At 34.0% G+C, this 22,726-nt stretch overlaps 1 protein-coding gene across 1 annotated transcript in view; it reads right to left on the bottom strand.

Moving 5' to 3' along the window:
• LOC127838551 (uncharacterized) overlaps positions 1 to 19,212 on the bottom strand; it is a 47,427-nt gene extending 28,215 nt beyond the window's left edge. Inside the window, exons 1-8 of the mRNA XM_052366366.1 lie at positions 18,674 to 19,212; positions 8,132 to 8,259; positions 7,001 to 7,092; positions 5,381 to 5,602; positions 4,715 to 4,777; positions 4,199 to 4,275; positions 3,897 to 4,048; positions 1,173 to 1,285 (exon numbers count right to left, since the gene is read on the bottom strand). Of these exons, the coding sequence (XP_052222326.1) occupies positions 1,173 to 1,285; positions 3,897 to 4,048; positions 4,199 to 4,275; positions 4,715 to 4,777; positions 5,381 to 5,602; positions 7,001 to 7,092; positions 8,132 to 8,259; positions 18,674 to 18,895 (1,069 nt within the window). The 5' untranslated portion in view covers positions 18,896 to 19,212. The remainder of the gene's footprint in view (positions 1 to 1,172; positions 1,286 to 3,896; positions 4,049 to 4,198; positions 4,276 to 4,714; positions 4,778 to 5,380; positions 5,603 to 7,000; positions 7,093 to 8,131; positions 8,260 to 18,673) is intronic.
• Between the last annotated feature and the right edge of the window lie 3,514 nt (positions 19,213 to 22,726).

The following is a 22,726-nucleotide window of genomic DNA, read 5'->3' as shown; positions in this document are numbered from 1 at the left end:
GTCACAGGAAAAGCGCAGTCAAATCAGTATCCAATTATATTATTTGTTATTGTCAGAAAAACGCTTTTAAGCAAACAGCTTTCAAGCGACTGCAGGCTGATCTAGATCCAAACTGGCCACAATCGCCTTAATGTCTCTTTTACTGTGACACAGTTCATTTAACTTTAAAATGATAAAAAGTACTAACACTAAGAAAGAGTACAAACCAGTAAAGAGTTTGAAATCAATGTTGAATTTCAGGACAGCTTGGTGATCTGCAAATCCCCGATGAAATGTTGATATCGGGTATCATAGTCATTCAATAAGTCGCAAAATGCTCGAATACAATTTATAAAGCACAATGTGACTTATATTGATAACTAAAAATACCAGTATGCCAGTTTTCCGTGTCAAGCTGTTACGATCCAGAAAGTCCTTCATTCACATCGAGTATATATCCTTCGAATTCCAACTATTGTTGTCATAAGCTGAGATTTAGTGAATAAATAATTCATATATCCTAAATGACAGCTTCTAAATAGCAAAACAAGCCAATTTATGCAGTAAGAAAGTTTTGAATCGAGACTCTCATCGGGGCGGCCATTGTTGAATGTTGAAACACGAACGACAAATCTGCTAGGAGAATATTATCAATGACGACCAATCTCCTACACAGTGGCGAATGCAAAAGGGAAGTAACTGAAAAATCTAGTTAACTCAATCGGACTGGCTCGGTCTTTTACATAGGTCGCCATTGTGAAAAAATGTTGATGGTTATCATACCTTGGACGATGCTGTTCCAGCATCGTCAAAAAGTGATTAGCGTTTATTTCGCATTAGCATTCGCTTTATATTTCGACTTTACTCCCCGTGAATTTTTTAAGTGGAGCTGTAATTATGTCATAGAAATGTCGCAGCGAATAAAGTCGAGATATAGAGCAAATAGTAATACGAACTATACGCTAGTAAAGTTCTTGCTGATACGTTTGGAAAGTAGCGGCATTTTAAAAATTAATACAAGCAATGATATAAAATGGCGAAAAATAACTGTCTCGCAAGTGACGTCGCCATCTTTACTATCACGTAATTACCCTATCTGAAATGGGTTAGTAAAAACTAAATGAAATTATTTTACCTTCTACATAATAGTAACATTTTACACTTGACATTCTACAGCTAGATAGTCTACTTACACCACTGATGTTCACTATCCTCCCAGCCTATACGCCCAACCCTGTCCGCTGAATCGGTGGCACCCTCGCGCGACTTTGACATGCCCTTGATTGCAGTCATGCACTGAATGGATCTGGATGAAATATGTTAACGGTGGATTGGATTTGAATAGTGGACATTCAAAAATAGTTAGTTTTTAATGAGACGTATTTAAAACTGGATTTGATCGAAGTGGGATATGTTGAAACTGGATTAGATCTGATTAAACATATTAACATCAGATTAGAACGGAATTACACGTACTCCATCTCAATGAGACATATTTAGAATAGATTGGACATAAACAAAATATGTTTACAGTGGGTTTAAGTCTGAATGCGACATATTTACAGTTGATAATAAATAAATGACACATAGTATCAGTGCATAAGATCTGTATACGACAAACGTAGTTAAGATATAATAAGACACATCAACACTGGGTCTTACTAAGGCATTTAAACATTAATCTGAATGCGACATGAAAACAGTGGACTGCAATTAGGAAAAATATTGCATCGGCTTACATCTTAATAACACATATCAAGAAGTGAATATGCCGAAGTTATAAATGAGGCACATCAACATTGGATAAAATCTTAATGAACCATATAAACAATGAATAAGATCTTAATGAAACATAAAATCACAATGAGCCCTATTTGATTTGTTCTTGTTGTTTTCTGAATAAGACATATTTAACACTGGACTTTATCTAAAAACTACCCAAACAAAAGTCGAAAATTACCTGGATGTTGTCGATATGTTTAAATAGTATGAACAATTGTAATCAAAACTGAGCAAAACTTGTGGTAACTTGAGTAGAAACGCGCTAAAATTGAAGACACTCGACATAAGAAGCACGATGCAAGGGGACGGAAGCCGGGCAAAGACTGACCACAATGGTTTACATTTAGGACTTGGTGCTCAGATAAGCTCAACATACCTGAAAAGAGCTTAGGTTACCGCCTTGCAGCGGGTTTCGTTCTACACATAATTGGTATTAAGAAGTATATTGAACTAATTTCTGCATTATGGTGTGTGTATTGCTCTTGAATCAGTCATACATATTTTAATAATAAGCATACTGCATGTGAACTTGCTCAGACATATTAAACACAAGTACAATTTTATTTGAAATGCCATGACATTGTTCGCCAAAGTGTGCTTACTATTCTGCTCTGGTACATTTTCATAATAACGAAAATGCGCAGTGGTATGGGCTTAATAATTGCTTTTGCAATAAGTTTAGTGAGAGCATTTATTTGATTAATCATTTATTTTGATTTATATACAATAGGGAATTGGTTATCCTGCGCACGTTGACTGGTTACAACTTTTGTTTATTATTACTTTAATAATTTATTAATTGTGTATTTATTATTATCAGTCTTCAATATGTGGGCTTGTTTGGGTTTTTTTTATTTGCATTCGTCCGTTTCGAAAAGTATTAGAGTCATATAACGCCTTTCAGTTTAGCACTTCACCCCTTTTTATGGTAGCTGGTTTACCAGTTCTCAATACACATACTTATACCAGTAACGGACAACTTTGCTACTCGAATCAGGGTAGAGAGATAAAAGAGTTCAGGACCGATATCCAGACGAGTTATGGGCCCGAGCCGGAGATCGATTGGATACATCCGTTGTTGGAAAATTAAATACTAGGTATCTGACAATTGATTATTGTAAACTGGCATTGGGCAGGGGGCATGAGCAATCGGTAACTAAAATCCAGATATTCATAAAGGTCATTCCGAGATTCGTGTTGATGTTGATAAAGAAGTATTTAACGGAATTAATACAAATGTGACACGTACATTACTGTATATTGTGAGGGTTTGTATTGTCCGCGTATGAAACTATATATGACATTTGCGCTATATTCAAGAAGTGAACATCAACTTGCTAACTCAGTGTGAGACCATCAGAATAGAACTGATGTAGCTTAATGTTTGACTTATTGGTAAACGCCAGTAAATATGAAGATTCAACTATGCTTTTACATATATAGCACAAACCAATTTGTCACGAGTGCGACATAACGCTTGGAACGACGAACGAATATTTCCTTTAAAGTAGGGTCACGTGTAAGTCTGTATCCTTATATGGACATTAAATTCACAATAAAAATGTTTAAACTCTCGCTGCTAGTAAATGCCCATACACGTTATGTTTCTTTTTAAGTTATATCTCTTTAAATATCATTTGTTGACATGTTTGACCTACAACAAACATATAACAAAATAACTTTAAAATATGCTTTCTTTTCCAATCGTTGTGCAAACACAATCAACATATCACTAAATTATTGAACATTATATTTCAAATTCACACAGTCAATACATTAACTGTTACATATTCAAAGTCATTAAAAGTCATGTCTTTATTAAACACATATTTTATTTTAAGATTCATTTAAATGAATGTGTCCTTCAAATTAAGATTTTACATTAAGTTTTATTTAGAATTTATGACATTTTGAATATCGTCACTTTACCAAACTGTGATCAAGTCCCTTTAACCCATTTATGCCTAGCGTCTAGAAAAAGGCCTTGGCAAACAGCGTAGACCTAGATGAGACGCCGCATAATATAGAAAAAAATATACTAGGCATCCCTTATTTTGGAAATAAATTGATCCAATTTAGAAGGATGGGAGAGTCCACTAGGCATAAATGGGTTAATATAATTGAGCCTCACTTACGCTTCCCCCTCTGTATTGCTGTTGACGATGGTACCGGTGTAGTAGCTCTTTATGGTCTGCTTGTCGTCTCCTAGGCGATGAGAGGCCACAACGGACTCCAACTTGTTGAATGTGAACCTTGTCCTAGCAATCTCGTACCATATACCCTCCATCTAGAAAACAAAATCAAGAAGCGCCTTGGTGTGGAAGTTGTCCGATATATTTATGCCTGTGTTTTATTTATTTTTTCTTTCGGAAAGACATTTCGAAAAGACATTAATGACCATTTAAATTGTGTACAGAGATATAAAACACTATGAAACCTGTGTGAGGTCGAAGTCCTTTTGCACCGGAATGTTTTCAACTGCACATGTGTCGCTGGATTCGGCCTGGGAAACCTCTACAAGCAGAATAAGTTAATGACTTTGCGTAAATTGAACACATCTGAACTAGTCGCAAGGTTCTTATAATTTAAAAAGTCACATAAAGGGACATGTTATCTAGTTTTCGTATCCGCTTAGTCAAACTTTATTTCAAATAAAAATAATGGATTGACTTGGTCACGTAACCTTGCGTGTTGTTCAGTTTTATTTTGCTCGGGAAATGTTCAAATATACTTTCTTAATAACCAGTTTTCTGTGAAGAATTTAACATCATTTGAAAAAAAACGGTGTCTCAGTATGAAATTTAAAAACGTAGAGACAATGAAATATAAGTTCACTACATTTTCTAAATGTATAAGTCCGTTTTGAGAATGTTCGATCGCTGATTACGGTTACAATCATCTTTTTCTACTGAAGGTTTACTTTAAACATAAATTGTAACAATGCTTAACCTACCTTTGTCCAATTTTGTCTTGTCCAACTTCGCTTGCTCCAGAATATTGGGTATCTTGCATACACCTAGTTTACAGAATAAACATTTTTTTAGACATTTGATAAAAACAATCAACCCGTTGTAGTCCATTGGTCAAAATATTTTTATTCAGACTCCATGACGATACATTTTGATAAAACGAAAGGTCGTTAATTGGCAATTAAAATAATAAAACCATTCCCAAAAACACAGCTTGGCAGTGACTCTTTGATCATTTTTCATTTAATGAGATCTATGTATAACATCAAACGGTTACACAAAAATCTAATCAAAATAACGTTTATTTACATAAAACGGTATTACATCGTAACTGACGTTGGATTCTGTTCAATACATTGAGTGTGATTGTCAATTTTTGTCTGCTATCTACAAATCTACATACTTTTAAACAACCATAAGACAACATTTATATTCCATCTACATATATCACATAATAATAGTATTGAAATCTTTTTCTGGTGTATTGTACAAACCGAAACAAACAAAAATAAATTTATTGCGAAAAAAAATCATCAAACCCGTGATTTACATGGTTATTGTACACTTTAATGGACCATAGCCGCACTTCTTTAAAAATCTAAAGCATGAAGTTTTATGCACCCTGTTTCTGACGAAAAATGCATCAGTACCTGGTTTTGTGTCAATAAAATCCTCCTCCTTGCCGCACAAACGTTTTAACGCCCGTTTGACGTAGTCTGATATCAGCTTTTTCTTGGGTTTTAACGTCCTTGACATTATGTCAATCTGGAAGCCGTCATTCTCGCACTGCGCCGGCTTACCGCGGCTATGTTTGTGACAGTAGATCACAATGGCAAGGTCCTTGTAGTCAGTAAATGACACGATGAATGTAGCTGTAAATAAAATCGTTGCGACAATATTTGTGTCGTAGACGTTTTCCGAAAATGTTTGTGTTTTTTTCTGGTGAAGTGTATGACGATTGTAATAAAAAAAATCGACCAGTGAAGATATGTTGAGTACAGATAACCAATGTTTTTTTATCTCAACGCATACTATTTTACATAACCATCACTACAATTTATATGACATGTTTCTTAAGTTATTATGAGATTGATTTCTGCTGAATTGTTCTGGGAACACGCATGAAAGACAAAACGAAAAATGCAATCATTGTCATATTGATGCCATTTTGGCCTCTGGCACGTATATTTAACACATTTATGCCTAGTGGACTCTCACATCCTTCTAAATTGGATCAATTTATTTCCAAAATTAGGGATGTCTAGTAAATTTTTCTATATTTAGAATATTTCTTACAGAAATTCCTTTAAGCAAACAAAGTTTGCCAAGGCTTTTTTTCTAGACGCTAGGCATATATGGGTTAATGAATTGTTGGCGGACCTGTGTGTCGACTACACGAAAATACGCCGTAATGATTTTACAGAACAATTCTACCATTGGTTACGGATTGGTGACCCTAAGTTTTAAACAGCCTGTCGGTAAGTACTTTGAAAATGACGCGCTTCTCAACGGGTCCAATCCCCGTTCCAAGAATCATGCGAGTTTGGTTGGTAGTAATCATACCTGACTGGTGTGATTTACGCCCAGTACTCCGGATTCCCCCACACAACAAGACCACACAAACATCTTAAATATTTCGGTGAAGATTAGAAATAGTTGGACATTACAGCTATAATTCATAATTCGTCTCAACTTTCGTGGGGCTTGTAAGTTAATTAGGAAGGTATGTTGGGACACTCCTCCGAAATTTACACAAACACTAGTATAATGCCGGTCGTTAAGATGCAAAATATTATTTTATAGTATATAAATAATAAATTGAGCTATAAAAACTGTTGCTTCTTTATCAAAGTAATCGATGGAGTGGTTCGGTATACTGTGTATCCACATAACGATGGTCAAATGAATGGAACATATGGAGGTGTGTGTGTTTACTGCATTGCGTTTCATGTACATAATGATCATGTCAATGTGGCTACCGGTAATTTGGGAACTGTGTACATGCGTATGGCACATTTTACACACAATTGATATTCACTGACATTAAACCCATTTTTGCCAAATGGACTCTCCCATCCTTCAAAATTGGATCAATTTATTTAAAAATTAGGGATGTCCAGAATATTTATTTCTATATTTAGAATATTTCTCCGCATCATGCGGCGTTTCATCTGGATCTACGCTGTTTGCCAAGGCCTTTTTTCTAGACGCTAGGCATAAATGGGTTAATATTGGCGAGGTATATCAACTTCCGCTATTAAAGGTGATACCTTGTATGGTGTTGCCAGCCATGATTATGAAGTGTCCAGGTCTGCGGGTTTCCTTGAGGGTCGATTCAGTCACTGGTAAACATTTGTTTACACTGAAACATTGTGCATAAGACATTTTATGACATCGTTTCTAATTGCATGATTGAGTTCACGTTTCTTATAAGCTTTTCATGTTTATATAGGAGTCGCGTTCTGAGAAAACTGGGCATAATGCATGTGCGTAAAGTGTCGTCCCTGATTAGCCTGTGCAGTCCGCACAGGCTAATCAGGGACGACACTTTCCGCTTTTATGATATTTTTCGTTTATATGAAGTCTCTTCTTAGCAAAAATCCAATTTAAGCGGAATGTGTCGTCCCTGATTAGCCTGTGCACAGGCTAATTTGGGACAACACTTTACGCACATGCATTATCCCCAGTTTTCTCAGAACAAGGCCCATATAGTCTCTAATTGTATTTTGTTTCCTCGCTCAGAAATGTTATTTTGTTTGAATTTGCTACTGAAAGCTTTCACGCTGATTTTTAAATAATTAACATGCATCGCCATTTTGTGTTCAAAAGTATATTGAATTTGCTACAGGGTATATGATATGTATAGGTCGAATCTTTTGTCAGATCTTCACTTTTAACCAGAACCTATTATTTTGTTTTGCGCGGCTTTACAAATGTGTTAATCTAAATGGCATGTTTATTTCTGCTTTAGTATTATTGTTTGTTTTCTATGGGTTTTATTATGTTTTCGTTTACTTGCATTTTCAAGGATAACCCATTTATGCCTAGCATCTAGAAAAAAAGGCCTTGGCAAACAGCGTAGACCCAGATGAGACGCTGCATAATGCGGCGTCTCATCATGGTCTGCGCTGTGTGCTTAAAGGAATTTCTGTAAGAAATATTCTAAATATAGAAATAAATATGCTAGACATCCCTAATTTTGAAAATAAATTGATCCAATTTAGAAGGATAGGAGAGTCCACTAGGCATAAATGGGATTAGCATTGATTTTCTTACTGGCTTTTCGAGATGTTCAATAACCAACCGTAAAAAGATATAATGTTTTGGGAATGTATATCACGTGTTTCTTTTATGTTAAGTAAATGTGATCCTGTTGTAACATATTCTTTGATGTTCATTACCTGCTCCCAGAGTATCTGAACTTCCAGACGCCATTACTCTGTTTGAAGATTTCAATCGTCATAGAGCCGTACGTGTTATCGCCATATGCCCACGTGGTTCGGGTCACCGTAAACCATTCTCCGGCAAACTAAAGTTAAATTGAGTTGCCGTAAACCATTTTCCGCAAACTAAAGTTAATTTGAGCTGCCGTAAACCATTTTTCGGCAAACTTAAGTTACATTGAGTTGCCGTAAACAATTCTCCGGCATACTAAAGTTAAATTGAGTTGCCGTAAACTATTCTCCTGCAAACAGAAGTTAAATTCAGCTGCGTTCTGGAAAAACTGGGCTTAATGAATGGGCGTTAAGTGTCGTCCTGGATAAGCCTTGCAGTCCACACAGGCTAATCAGGGACACTTGTTACTTTTTATATCATGCCTCGTCTAAAAAAAAGTATCTTCTAAAACAAAATCAAGTCTAACGTGTCGTCCTTGATAAGCCTGTGCTGACTGCACAGGCTAATCTAGGAAGACACTTAAAGCACATGCATCTAGCCCAGTGAAGAATCCAATCATTAAGCAAGCAAGAGAAAATACTATTAATATTCTAGTTTATTAATTGTACTATACCAGGACTGTTTAACTTAGTATATAAAATAATGTCGATAAAATTGTATAAAGTTTAATATGCAATCGCCGTGCAAGTTTTTGTTTATTAATACTGCATGTTCTTGAATTTAGTCGATTTTCCAGTCCCATCGTAGCGAATGCATTAGTTTATATTATGGTTTCATAAGAAAGAAGCGTATTAAACAATGCTATGTAAATTAATGAAACTTTTTACAAAATCTACTTGTATACTCGATTATATTATATTCAGTTTCCTCTAATTATGCCTTCATAATTATGCCTAACCCAACATTCTGGGAATGATTTGTTTCAAACAAGAACAGGTGCCAAAACATCCGTAGACAAAGTAGAGGTAATACAAAAATTAGCTTGCACGTTAACAACGTTTTAACCAAGCTGTTATAAATACATAGCATTAAGAAATATGTATAAATCCATTAAAAATAAACGGGACTATTGATGTTTTGTCAAACTAAAACAGTAGTTTCAATTTTTGCCGAATAACTTCTTTTTGTGAGATGTAACAATGCATATGCTCAAAAGTGTATTTTCTATCTATTTACTTATTTATTAACGGGGCCTTTTTACAGAATTTGGCATATATTGAAGTTTGTCATTAAATGCTTTATATTGATAAATGTAAACCGTGGATCTACAAAGCTCAAGTAAACAAACAAGAATAACATTAAAGATAAAAAGTAACCCTAAACTGGGCTCGAACCACTGAACCCTGATGAAAAATTATATCGCTTAGACCACTCGGCCATCCATGCCCATACGATGAGTGATGTATTGTATTCTTTATATAAGCAATACAATCCTAGTAGCATCACAAAATATGACGACAACAACAGAACTCTCCAAATTATTCAATCGTTTCGCATTGCAACGCTTTATATTTTTCAAGTTTTTAAATCGTCAAAAGATGCATATAATGGATATTTAAGAGCATGGTAAATCTTAAGTATTTCTGTTTCCTCACAAATATAATATCTACAGCGAAAATGTGCGAATCTAAAGCATTTTTTAATTTTGTCAATTTACCAAAACGTCAAAATGCCCCTTTAAAAGTGTATTTCGAATTACTATAAACAGCGTAATAACACAGAGCAATGCACGGTTAAAATTTAATATTAAGATTGCAATCACTAGAAATTATTACTGAAAATTTATCTGACAGAAATATGTAATCAGAAATGATAACATTACATTACATAAGCGCTTGCGTATGAAAGAATGTGTCCTGGAAGTCTTCAACAAACTGATAAGAGTGTAACGTAGTGCGAGTTAAACTTGTAAATATATCGAGATACTTCTGATAACAAGATATTCAGTTTGGCGCGCAATAGATTTATGTTGGTTCGACGTATTTTTTTTTAAACAACAAAAAATCACCACCGAGAATACCGTTGTTGTAAATTTATGATATCACGATAACTAGTCGTGGTTGCCAATATCAATTGTATTCACATTCTTAATTAATGCTAATAAAAATAATGGATGTACGTGTACATAATTATGAACAAAATAGCGTATTTGGCTCCATATATTTACTTCATATATGTGGAAAGTTAATGTTAGCTCATGTTTTTGTTGAAAACCATCAACGCTTACAATAATAATTGGATACTTAAATGGTTAGTAATAAATGAATTAATTAATAAATAATAATAACGTGTGCTCATTGTTTCTCACAACGAAGTTATATGTGGGAGACATATATATATATATATATAAATGCTATTTGTAACCTCGAATTTTTATTTGGGTGAGGTGTTATTGTTATTTGTAACATCGAAGCTTTTTGTAAGTTCAGTTTTATTGTGTGTTTTTTGTAACAGTAAGGTTTTGTGGGATAGGTGTAATTGGAATATGTCATGTCTAAGCTTGTGTGAATTCGGTGTTATTGTTATTTGTAACATCGAAGCTACACGTGTGTTGGTAGTATATATATTAAGCTTGTGTAACTACGACACATTCTTTGGGTTGATTAAATTATATTTAGCCGCATTTGTTGTTTGTAACAACGACGCTTTAGTTTTTGAATATTTATCAAATATATGTTCATAACAAACATGTATATGAAGTATGACACAAACATTGGAGTATTTCAATAATGAAACAAAACACTGGGAACAGAAATTGGAGTGCACATTTCGCTTTTTTTTTATTAAACGCATCGTATTACGACCATGCTTTCATTTAATGTGTCATGTCTTCACATTAGTGCGCGAGCATTTTGTGTTTGATTTACCAAAACAGCACGCGGTAAAACTTGTGATTTGTTATAAATGAAAGCCTCGTACTTATTGCATTTTTACGATTAAGCTACTACCGATTGGAAAATCCGGTCATGGGTCCGTTTTTCATGCCAGGACGAACTCCCCACAAATGAAAATTATTCCTGCCGACGTAGTTTGTGTATACATTGCTTAAACGTTGTATCCATTATTTATTATATCAAAAAAGTCACTTACAATATGAAATACAAAATGTGATATCGGTAAATAGGATTCACAATATTCACTACAAAACAAGAGATGTGTTCGTCAGAAACACAATGCCTCCTAATGCGCCGCTTTGAAATTTCCCTTGGATTGTATTTTTTTTTACATTTGACCTTGAATGATGACCTTGACCTTTCACCACTCAAAAAGTGCAGCTTCATGAGATACACATGCATGACAAATATAAACTTGCTGTCTTCAATATTGCAAAAGTTATGGCCAATTTTAAAGTTTCCGGACGGACGGACAGACTGACGGACAGTTCAACTGCTATATGCCACCCTACCGGGGGCATACAAAATCTTTCATACGTTGAAATGCGTTCGTTGTGTCTAGTCTATTTGCAACGCAAATAGGCTTTTGTAATACCGCATTTCAAAATCACAGGGGAAACGGTTGTCCTTTTCCAAGCCGTCCCTGATTATAGTCAGACGAAATATATATTTAATAGAGTATTTCGTAATTCTTACAATTTTTCATTTAGAAACTTTTTTCTAACATGTTCTCCCAAGAACATTGCTTACACTATTGTAAGTGTGTTTTTTTCTAAGACCGTTTTACGTGAAAAAACGTTTTTACAAAATAAAACTAATTTCGTTCGTAAAAGAATTTCATCTTGGCAAAAGCGACCTTTTTTTAGAAAATTATCATCTACAAGGCAAACTTAAAAGAATAACGTCCCTTGAAAACAAAGGGAGACAATAATATTACTGCTTCATGCGAGGTAGAGGACTTTTATTGCTTGTCAATAGCCTTGTTGTTCATAAAAAAAATTGATAGGCTTTTAGATTTTCATTCAGACAACTAATCCTTCAATATTTACTTCAGCAGAAACTTCCCTGTATCTTGCAAATAGACTTTCAACGCCATCGACTCGCCTTATCACAACGTATCATGCGGTCAGACGTGTACATTATACGCAGTTGGAATCGCGTATCTGGCATGATATCGTGCATGATCTTGATCTCGGAATTTGTTGAAAGCGTCTTCCATTAATCATATCAAGTTTTAATATCAGATTTGAATCCGCTTCAAGCACACTGTTTGTTCTCAAATCTTGTTATGTCGCTGTACATTTAATCGCGATAAATATTATTGTCAGACAAAAGCTTTTGTTTTCAAGCTGTTAAGCAGATTTTTTGTAGAATCAACACAAGATCGCAATGAGTCTGGTCTAGCAATGCTTATTTCCATTACAATACACACATGTATCTTAATAAACAAAACCGTCATACTCGTCAAACATTTAGATTATAACTTTAGAATTTTGTCATTGAATGAAATGCAGCCATTCCGAGTAGAGCTGTAACGATTCACCTATCATTCGATTCGATTCGATTTCGATACCAAATGGTCCGATTCGATTATTTTCGATTCGATTCAAATTAAACTATTTGCTGCTCATTTTGCAAACTATTTCATGTTTGGTTTGTCCTGGGCACGAATTAATATTTTTGGTATTTGTTATTAACTTATTATGTTGTACATTTAAAGTGTTTATTTTTTTAAATGAAATTTAAAAACGCAACATTGTTTTATAAGTAACAAATTTATTGAATACAACTTCCTGTTGAGTTATTCTTAAATAACATAAAATGCACAATTTATCACATGTGTTGAACAGAAAAAAATCATCGTGGGAGTTGAAGATTTCACATCTGAAATATCAAATCGAGTGTTTTCTCTTTAAATGTTGCCTCAAATTTGTAGTGCTTCCAGATTTAGGGTAACTTAGGTCAACAAAACACGTTTTGCAAGTTGCCTTTGAATCAAAACCTACGCAAACCCCGTACTTTTGGTTTTAATTTTGACGGTGTGTCTTTCAGCGTGGTTGAAGAAGCCATTTTACCGGCTGATGTAATGCTCAGTATTTTATTCATTCATTCATTTGATACCATAGTGGCTATTGACCAATCACAAGACGTATTACAAATGACAAGAACGTTTAGACGGCGGATTTGGAAAGTAAGGTTTAAAATGAGGATCAATCAGGATTGCAGTGAATCGAATCGAAATTGGCCGTATTGGTATCGAAATCGAATCGGCGGCGTTGAACCGGTTTTTCGATGCATCGAACCGAATCGTTACGAGTCCGAGTAACAGATGCTGCAGTGTGTTTTCATAAAGATAAATTATACACTATTAATAACGTTAAATCCGAGATGAATGATTCGATCAATGTATATATAATTTACGCATGGCTTGTTTTGTTCTTATAGAAGTATGAAGAAACAATTGTATGTAATTGTATGATAGTTGCGTATATTGTATGGGCTGATTTAGTTGTTCATTTGCGAACAATTAAAGATTTACTACCAATCACCAAATCACGCCCAAATCGATGGTTGAGCGCAATTTGTTATATTCATCTAACATTTCCGTATGTGATAAAATAGATTAACACTCAACCAGCATTCGCGCATAGAAAAAAGGTCCGTTTAGTGCATAATCGACTTTTGAGTAACAATCGCTGGAAAAAAAAGTATATTATGTTGAGATCGTTTACCCATAAAAGAACTAAATTATTAACGAAATAGTATTAGAATTTTGCACATTCTCAGGATAAGCTAACTTATGAATGGATGAAAGTTGACTTGTATGCATTAATGTAAAGTGTTAACGTCTCAAAAGCCACTTCATTGATCGGTTATTATAATGATCGGAAACAAATACTCAATTAACGCAAGCAGTCATTAAGAATCTGAAGAATCTATAGTAGAGTTCAGGTTTACTAAATTATTGTTGGCGATTATATTGTGCTTTGTTATGTAAATGGTGCGTTTCGCTTGAATTCAGGTTTAAAATGAAAAGATTCATTGCAGATAAGTTAGAACCCCTCATGTTTCACAAACATTTTCTATAACCAACAAAAAGTGCTTGTTTTAAATACTTATTTCTCAAATTGTGGTATCAAATAACCCTAGGCCGAAAGTTTAGATAAGTGGTACAATCCTTCCTGTATCGCGCTCGTAATTTGACCCCAATATGAACTGACAATTGTGGGTTATTTTAACCCTTTGCATGCTGAGAAATTTGTCGTCTGCTTAAATGTCGTCTGCTGAATTTCTAAAATTAGCATTCTCTTCGATTTTTTTCATAGAATACTATCAGAATAGCAAACAGTTTGGATCCTGATGAACGTGGCGTCTCATCTGGATCCAAACTTTTTGCAAAGGTTTTTAAAATTCGGTTCCCGCACTGAAAGGGTTCAAACAAGCTTTGACCTACAAGTCTTATTTCTTAATTATAATTTAATTTAGACATCTGTTTCTTAATCACAGATTGAAAATAAACATTGTTCTTCATATTTTAATAGATATCTTTTTATTTGACAGACGCATAGTGCGTGATTTAGAAAGCAAATATCAGAACAGGTGAATACATTTCTGACACAAACATTCTTCAATATTTATTTGGAACAAAATATTCGTTAATATATTTACACATTAAACACATTGCTTTTTAAATACGTGTTCGCTTTCTATAGTTGTTGTAATTAAACTTGAGTATAAATCAATCCTGATTCAAGTTTAGAAACATTTTTGAGATCAGATAAACTAAATTACACTTGTCTTAGTTGACGTTAAGCTGTCACTGAGGCGAGTCATTGTATTTAATTGATAAGACATATGAAATATATTCAATATTACAATATGTGCAAAGTATACTCAAAGTCAAAGTACTAAATCGCAATTGAATGATTCAGCAATCATTATCTAATTAACGTATATAATTTATTGAATCAAGGTTTCACAAAGTCCATTTAAAAAGAATTTTTGTCTCCAAATCTCTTACAATTAAAAATTACGACTATGATACTGATGACGGAACTGTCGAAATGTTGATGCACATGGCACAAATTAAGGGTTTCGTTTCACTATATAAATGTACAACTTTAACGCAACGCACTGACATATTAACCAAAAAAGCGAACGCGATTTGGTTTTGAAGATGGGTTTAAACAAAAGTGCGGTAGTACAGTGCCCACTGTGTACTCTGTGCTTCCAACAAATGTGCTATCCTCAGCGCTTTGATTTGTGTCTGGAGTACGCTAACACCAGCTGGTCATGTTAGCCATATATCATACAATGAGCAATGCATGTGGAACGTTCAGCGTGGAAGGCAATGGCAATGCCCTGACATCGGAGTTGAATGACCGTAGTGTCTTTTAATCTCTTGTAGAACCGCCGTGTTTCAGAATAAACCAGAATAAAAGCCAGATGCGAATTAGATGAGTAAAGGTAATTACCATATACCGGTGCAATTGACCATAAAACAATCGGCACTTTAGATACATGGAAAGATTGTTAGCATAATGATAAACAGCATTATGCTCTTTATTCATATTTCAAAGTATTATAACTTCCCTGCTCAATATTGTGTCATCTTCCCACTTTTTCGAATGCGTACCTACCGGTCACTCACAGCTCAACGTCAAACCCAGAATTCAAAGCATCATTTGATTTAACGTACCTTGAACGCAATAAGGTCCAAACGACAGTTTCTGCCATTCAAAACAATATGAGCCGGTGACATTGTCTAGCTTTCATGAAACGATACGCTGATGGTACTTGTTGGCATAAAAGAAACGATAAGCTGATGATACTTTTTGGCATAAACAAACAGTTAAGGTTATGACACTTTTTGGCATAAAGTAACGATACGCTGATGATACTTTTTGGCATAAAAGTAACGATAAGCTGATGATATTTTTTGGCTTTAAAGTAACGATTAGCTGATGATACCTTTTGGCATAAAAGTAATGAAAAGCTGATGATACTTTTTGGCATAAAAATAACGACAAACTGGTGATACTTCTTGGTTTTCAATAAACGATAAACTGACGACACTTGCTGTCTTTCACAAAAAGATTAACTAACGACAAATGCTGGCTTTCAAGAAACAATAAGCTAATAACACGTTTTGGTTTTCAAAGAACGATATATAAATGTAAATTTTTGGCTTACAATATTTTGTGTTGCATGTATCGTTCTGATCGTCATCAATGTTTTGTGAACATAAGTTTAAGCGCTTGTATGTACCTGTATATCAAAAATTGTAAAAGTCGACTATTGATGTACTTTTAATATAAACAGATTAAACTACCCATGTACCATATTTGTTATTAAACGACGCAAAGGAATAAATGTTAAAATTGTAATACAACATAAATAAACTTTCGAACAAACATGTACGTCATAGGTATTAGAGATACCGAGTGTAAATAACTGGAGTACCCATGGTCACCTTGAGTGACCCTTGCAAATGTCGTGTATCGTCTTGTGAATATTTAAATTAAGCCCGTATATTTAACTTGGTGAGCTGCAGTAATAACGCTACATAATAGAATGGTAGAAATACATATATTACTTGTGTTGTTTTTTTCATATAAATTATCAAAGAATATATTTCATTGGAATAAGGTCCTGCATTAAAAACCGGTGTTATTGGATAAAAAAGTAGCTGTGTCAGTTGTAACATAAATATGCAGATGTCCTATAAATGACCGGTCGTTGAATTATTGAACTTTATGTACTTATCTGTGTGTCCGTCGGTCATGATAAATGGTCAGTCATTTATCAAGTGATAAGATCAATGATAATATGTGGCAAATAGTTCACCTTAAATGATCCTTTCCTTTGCTTTTTACTGTAGTTCAGGGACTTTTTCAAAATTTTGCAAAATGAATATTTAAAATATATGTCATATTTTCCCATTGTCATTATAAGTATTAAACACGTTTGCAAATATAATTTTTGTTTTCGATAATTTAATTTACTAACAGTTGTTAAGAAATGCAAACATCAGTTAACATTTTATTTTGAGGCATGCTGCTGTACACAAAATTGTATGCATAGTTCTTGTGTAAAGATAACACAAATTTACACAAATGACAAATGCATCACCGGTGTGTGTACCAATGCTGTGTAACCATAAGAGGCGTTTGAATTAAAGACAGAACCCGCCATGTTGCGATTGTCACGTGACGTCGTGAAATTTAACAAACAGGAAAATCAGTTTTAAAAGCATTAACGATAATTAATGACTGAAACAATGTTTTATTAGTTTTTATGTTTTATTTTGATGTTAGCCATTTCCATGCATTATAATCATGCACATTATCAATACATTAAGAATTGCGTGTGTTTAGGTGTGGTATTGTTATTATGTCGTTAAATTTTGATTTAATAACTGTGAAAAATGAACCAGATTCAACATGGGCAACGGATCAATGAATAAGACCCTTGTAAAAAAGACAACATTGGCACAACAAATTGAGAAAACATATTTTTTACATTTCACTACGTTGATTTTATTGAAATACGTTCAGATGTGGGTCAGGACAGATGTGTGTTTTTGTTGGTGGTTAGTGCTTAAGGTCAAGTTGAGCGAAGAATGTGCACTGAACTTTATGTTTGATGGGAAATACAAAACTGTTACTTTTACTTTAAATTGACATGTCGATGGTGTGTCTGTCCTTATATAGACGTGTATTATTACTATGCAAACTCCGTCTTTACCGGAAAAAAAATAAAACTCTTTAAATCATGATTTTCATTTTCAAAATCATAAAAAGACAAATGCAACCGGATAATTTAGATTAGATATTTCCTTAATGTAAATAGGGTAAAAGTTTATTTTAAATTGGTCTTATTTAAGTATGATATATACATATAATTAATTGTGTCGTAATTTGGTATGTGATCCCATGTTTTCTATTAACTTATTGCAGATTTTATTGAACGCAATGCTCTTTACCTATCCGCTAAGTTGATAGAAATATGCCGAAGTGGAAGTGAATAATGTCGAACAAGAGTAAATACGCTATGTTTTACTTCTTAATAACTTTAAACAACTATGTTTCACATAAATAAACGGTAAAAAATATGTTTACCATTTCGCTTAATAATCTTATATAAGTATCATTTTCAAAGTGAAATAATGATTTTCCATGTGATGCCTTTTAACAAAATGTTATTACATTTTCGCCCGAACATATAAAGTAAACGCTTGCCCGAACATATAAAGTAAACGCTTCCCCGAGCATTTAAAGTAAACGCCTGTCCGAACATATCAAGTAAACGCCTGCCCGAACATATCAGATAAACGATTGCCCGAGCACATAAAGTAAACGCTTGCCCGAACATATAAAGTAAACGCTCGCCCGAGCATATAAAGTGAACGCTTTCCCGAACATATAAAGTGAACGCTTGCCCGAACATATAAAGTAAACGCTTACCCGAATTATGAAATAAACTTTTAATGCCGGTAAAATAACCGTAGCAAAAATATCTGTTATCAAATTATACATGCATAACATATGAAAAATGTCAGTTTTAACTTACAAGATAAAAACTCAATGCCAAATACTCTAAAAAATAGATCTTATTTATCAATTGACCATACATACAAATAAAAAATCTTACCTCGTTAATATTAAACTTCGGATCCACAGGAATCTTGTTCAGAACTTTGGGGCATTTCTTGACCTCATTTGTGGCCGCACTGACCGCAACATTTTTGGCCACAGCATCTTTGACCGCAGATTTTTTGGGCATAGCCCTTTTGATTTCAGCGCTTTTGACCATAGCACTTTGAAAAACAACAAACACGACAAAACACGTGACCGCCTTCATGATATTTCTCATCGCTCGTAAATTATCCTAAAACGTTAATTCGGTGCAAAACAAATCAAAATAATTACAAGCATCAACACGTATTTGCAACTTTTTAGAGAAAAAATGTGTTTGAAATAAAATTCCTTCAATAGAACTGTTTCGTTTTGTATTGTCTACTTCGATATGTTACTTAACTCTTCAGTTGCTTCTCTTTTTTTTTCTTCCTAAATTATATCTCTACAGATTATTATTATCGCATCGTGTTCTGCGTCTACCACAAGTCTCGCCGTCTTTCTTGCTTGAACCGGTGAGAGAAACTGGTTATAAAACGACGCAGCGTTACGTTAAACTTTATCTTTTGAAAGATCAGCAGGTATGTAGATAAGCCGACATGAACTGATCTCAGTTTCAATCCACTGATGGTGAACTTTGTTTCTGCGCCACGTTGCACTCGCTAGGAAAGCATGTGTTTAAGGCATTGTCTATCGGATGTTTTTTTGTAAAAACCAATATGATAAGTGCTGTTGTTTCTGCTTTGGTCGTTGGTGCTGCTGTTGTTGATAATTATGATGATATTTGATAGACATGACGCTGTGACTGCTGCTGACGATGATGATGATGATGATGATGATGATGATGATGATGATGATGATGATGATGATGATGATGATGATGATGATGATAATGATGATGATGATGATGATGATGATGATGATGATGATGATGATGATGATGATGATGATGATGATGATGATGATGATGATGATGATGATGATGATGATGATGATGATGATGATGATGGTGGTGGTGGTGATGATGATGATGATGATGATGATGATGATGATGATGATGATGATGATGATGATGATGATGATGATGATGATGATGATGATGATGATGATGATGATGATGATGATGATGATGATGATGATGATGATGATGATGATGATGATGATGATGATGGTGGTGACGACGACGATGACTATGATGATGGCAAATGCATTTCAAGATTGTACATTAAACACATCGCTTAATTTCTCAAGTGTAATCAGTTTCTATCGTATAATCAATTATCGTGTAATCAACGACCCGAGTCTGCCACGGTTTAAGCGACGTCTGTATTATAGTTGTTGAAAAGAAATACTTAGCATTCAGAAGTATTCATTAAACCAAGTTCTACAAATAATTCAACGGCGTCAACTATAAGCCATGTTGTGGGAGTTTCTGGCATTTAGTAAACATGAGGCCATTGGGTTTGAAAGACTCTGTTACCATAATAATGCACTAACCTATAAACAACCAAGTTCCATCAGCGATGAAACAGTGCAAGTTAAATTTACGAAACCATGAAACAGAGATAAATGGCATTAAAAAAGCATGAGGTTGTTTAGTTTGAAGGACTCCGTGACTCGACAGCCGATTTCTATCAGTGATGAAATTGTGTACTTTACGAAGCTGTCTTATTTATTGAAATACTCCGTGACTCGGTTTTACAGCAAAGTTCAACCAGTGATACAAAAGTAAAATATACGAAGCCGTATTATGTTCGAAAGACTCCTTAACTCGGTATTAAAGAAAATTTATATCAGTGATAGAACGGTGAAATTAGACAAAGTTGTGTTACATCTGAAAGTCTCCGTGACTCCGTATTACAGCCAAGTTCTATCAGTTATAAAACGGTGAAATATACAAAGCCGTGTTATATCTAAAGGTTTCGTTACTCGGTATGAAAGCAAATTTCTTTCAGTGACAGAACGGTGAAATATACAAAGCCGTGTTATTCATATCTGAAAGACTCCGTGACTCGGTTTTGCAGCAAAGTTCAACCAGTGATAAAAAGGTGAAATGTATGAAGCCGCGTTATGTTCGAAAGGCTCCTTAACTCGGTATTAGAGCAAATTTCTATCAGTGATAACGGGTGAAATATACGAAGCCGTGTTATGTTCTAAAGACTCCTTAACTCGGTACTAGAGCAAATTTCTATCAGTGATAGAACGGTGAAATATAAAAAGCCGTGTTATATCTGAAAGATTCTGTGACTCCGTATTACAGACAAGTTCTAGCAGTGATTAAACGGTGTAATATAAGAAGCTTTTTTACTTATTAAAATACTCCGTGACTCCTTTTTACTGCAAAGTCATATAATAATAATAATAATAATAATAATAATAATAATAATAATAATAATAACTTTATTTCATGAAGAATTCACATTAAGAAATAATTTCTTTTGAACAATGTGGTTTTCAGTAACAAAACACACACATGTATATATTTTGAAACATGCATACGAACATACAATGGGAAAAAGAAAATGAACTATACAGTTAAATGTTATAATAACTTCCTTATCAATTCCGATAGATCCGACAGCGTCGACGACGACGACGATGATAATGATGACGATGCGCGACGATTATGATAATACAAAATATGCAAAATATGATACAAAAAATCAAACTTTCCAAAATAAATCTTTCAAAATAAATTACATCAGACACATCACAACAAAGTATTAACATAGAAAAAGTAAAAAATGAGCATACATATATATCAATGATTTGTTTGTAGGTATTCTTTAATTTTATTTTGAATGTAGTATTCGAAGACACTTGCCGGATGTTTATTTGAATTGAATTCCATATGGTTCGTGACCAAAACGAAAACGCTCGTTTTCCATAATTTGTTTTAAACGGAATAGATGATACATCAGTGTGTGTGATGGATCTAAGAGCGTACACATAGTTTTTTAGATATGAATAACATTATTAAAATAAGAGGGCATTGCGCCTATTACAAACTTACGAACAATAGATCCAATTAGGAAATTACATCTGTTATTGAATGTCAACCAGCCAAGTTCTTTGAATAAGGGAGCTGAAGGAGTTGAATATGGTTGATTCAGTATTATTTTAGCAGCTCTTTTTTGTATCGATTGTTTTTTACGTAATTGTGACTGTGTTGCTGAACACCATAATGCACAACAATAATCCATAGTCGTTAATATATGAGTTGTAAAAAAAAAATTTGTTTCATAGTTAATAAAATGGTTAATTCGTTTTAATAAGGCCAGTTTAAAGTTAATTTTACAACATACACTGTTTATGTGAGATTGCCATGTAAGATGCTCATCAATCGTAACTGCTAGTAAGTTAAATTCTTTGGTTTGTTCAAGGATAATGCCATTAATATTAAGTCTAAGATTGTCAGAAGAACTATGAGCTTTTGATAAAAGCATACATTTAGTTTTGTTTGGATGAATTGACATGTTATTAAAGGAACACCATGTTGCTATACTGTCCAAATCTTTTTGCATATTTAATTGTATATTATGAATGTTATAATCCGATACGTGTAATGTTGAATCGTCTGTGTAAAGATCAATTGTTGAGTTTTTAACGAAGAATGGGATGTCATTAATGTAAATAAGAAATAAAATTGGCCCAATTATAGAGCCTTGTGGTACACCGGTTTTGATATATTGAAACGACGAATTTCTGGAACCTATTTTAATATACTGTTTTCTATTAAAATAAGATTTCATCAAGGCAAGAGCATTGTCAGAAAAATAGTACATGCTGAGTTTTTCAAGTACAATGTCATGATTGACTAAATCGAATGCTTTCCGGAGATCTAGGAAAATTGTTCCAACCATGCGACCAGAATCAATATACTGTAACCAAGAATCTACAAGGCGAATCAAGGATGTTTGACAGGAATGATTTTGGCGGAAACCAGATTGGTAACTGTGGAGTAGTTCATGCTTGTCAAGATATGATTTAAGTTGATTTGTAATGTGTCTCTCAAATATCTTTGAAATTGTTGGGTGAATAGAAATTGGTCTATAATTGTTAAGATCAC

The sequence above is a fragment of the Dreissena polymorpha genome, chromosome 7 (genome assembly GCF_020536995.1).
Source record: "Dreissena polymorpha isolate Duluth1 chromosome 7, UMN_Dpol_1.0, whole genome shotgun sequence".
Taxonomy (NCBI): Eukaryota; Metazoa; Mollusca; class Bivalvia; order Myida; family Dreissenidae; genus Dreissena; species Dreissena polymorpha.
Note: the sequence above shows the minus strand (reverse complement) of the source record. Positions and strands in the feature narration are given on the sequence as shown.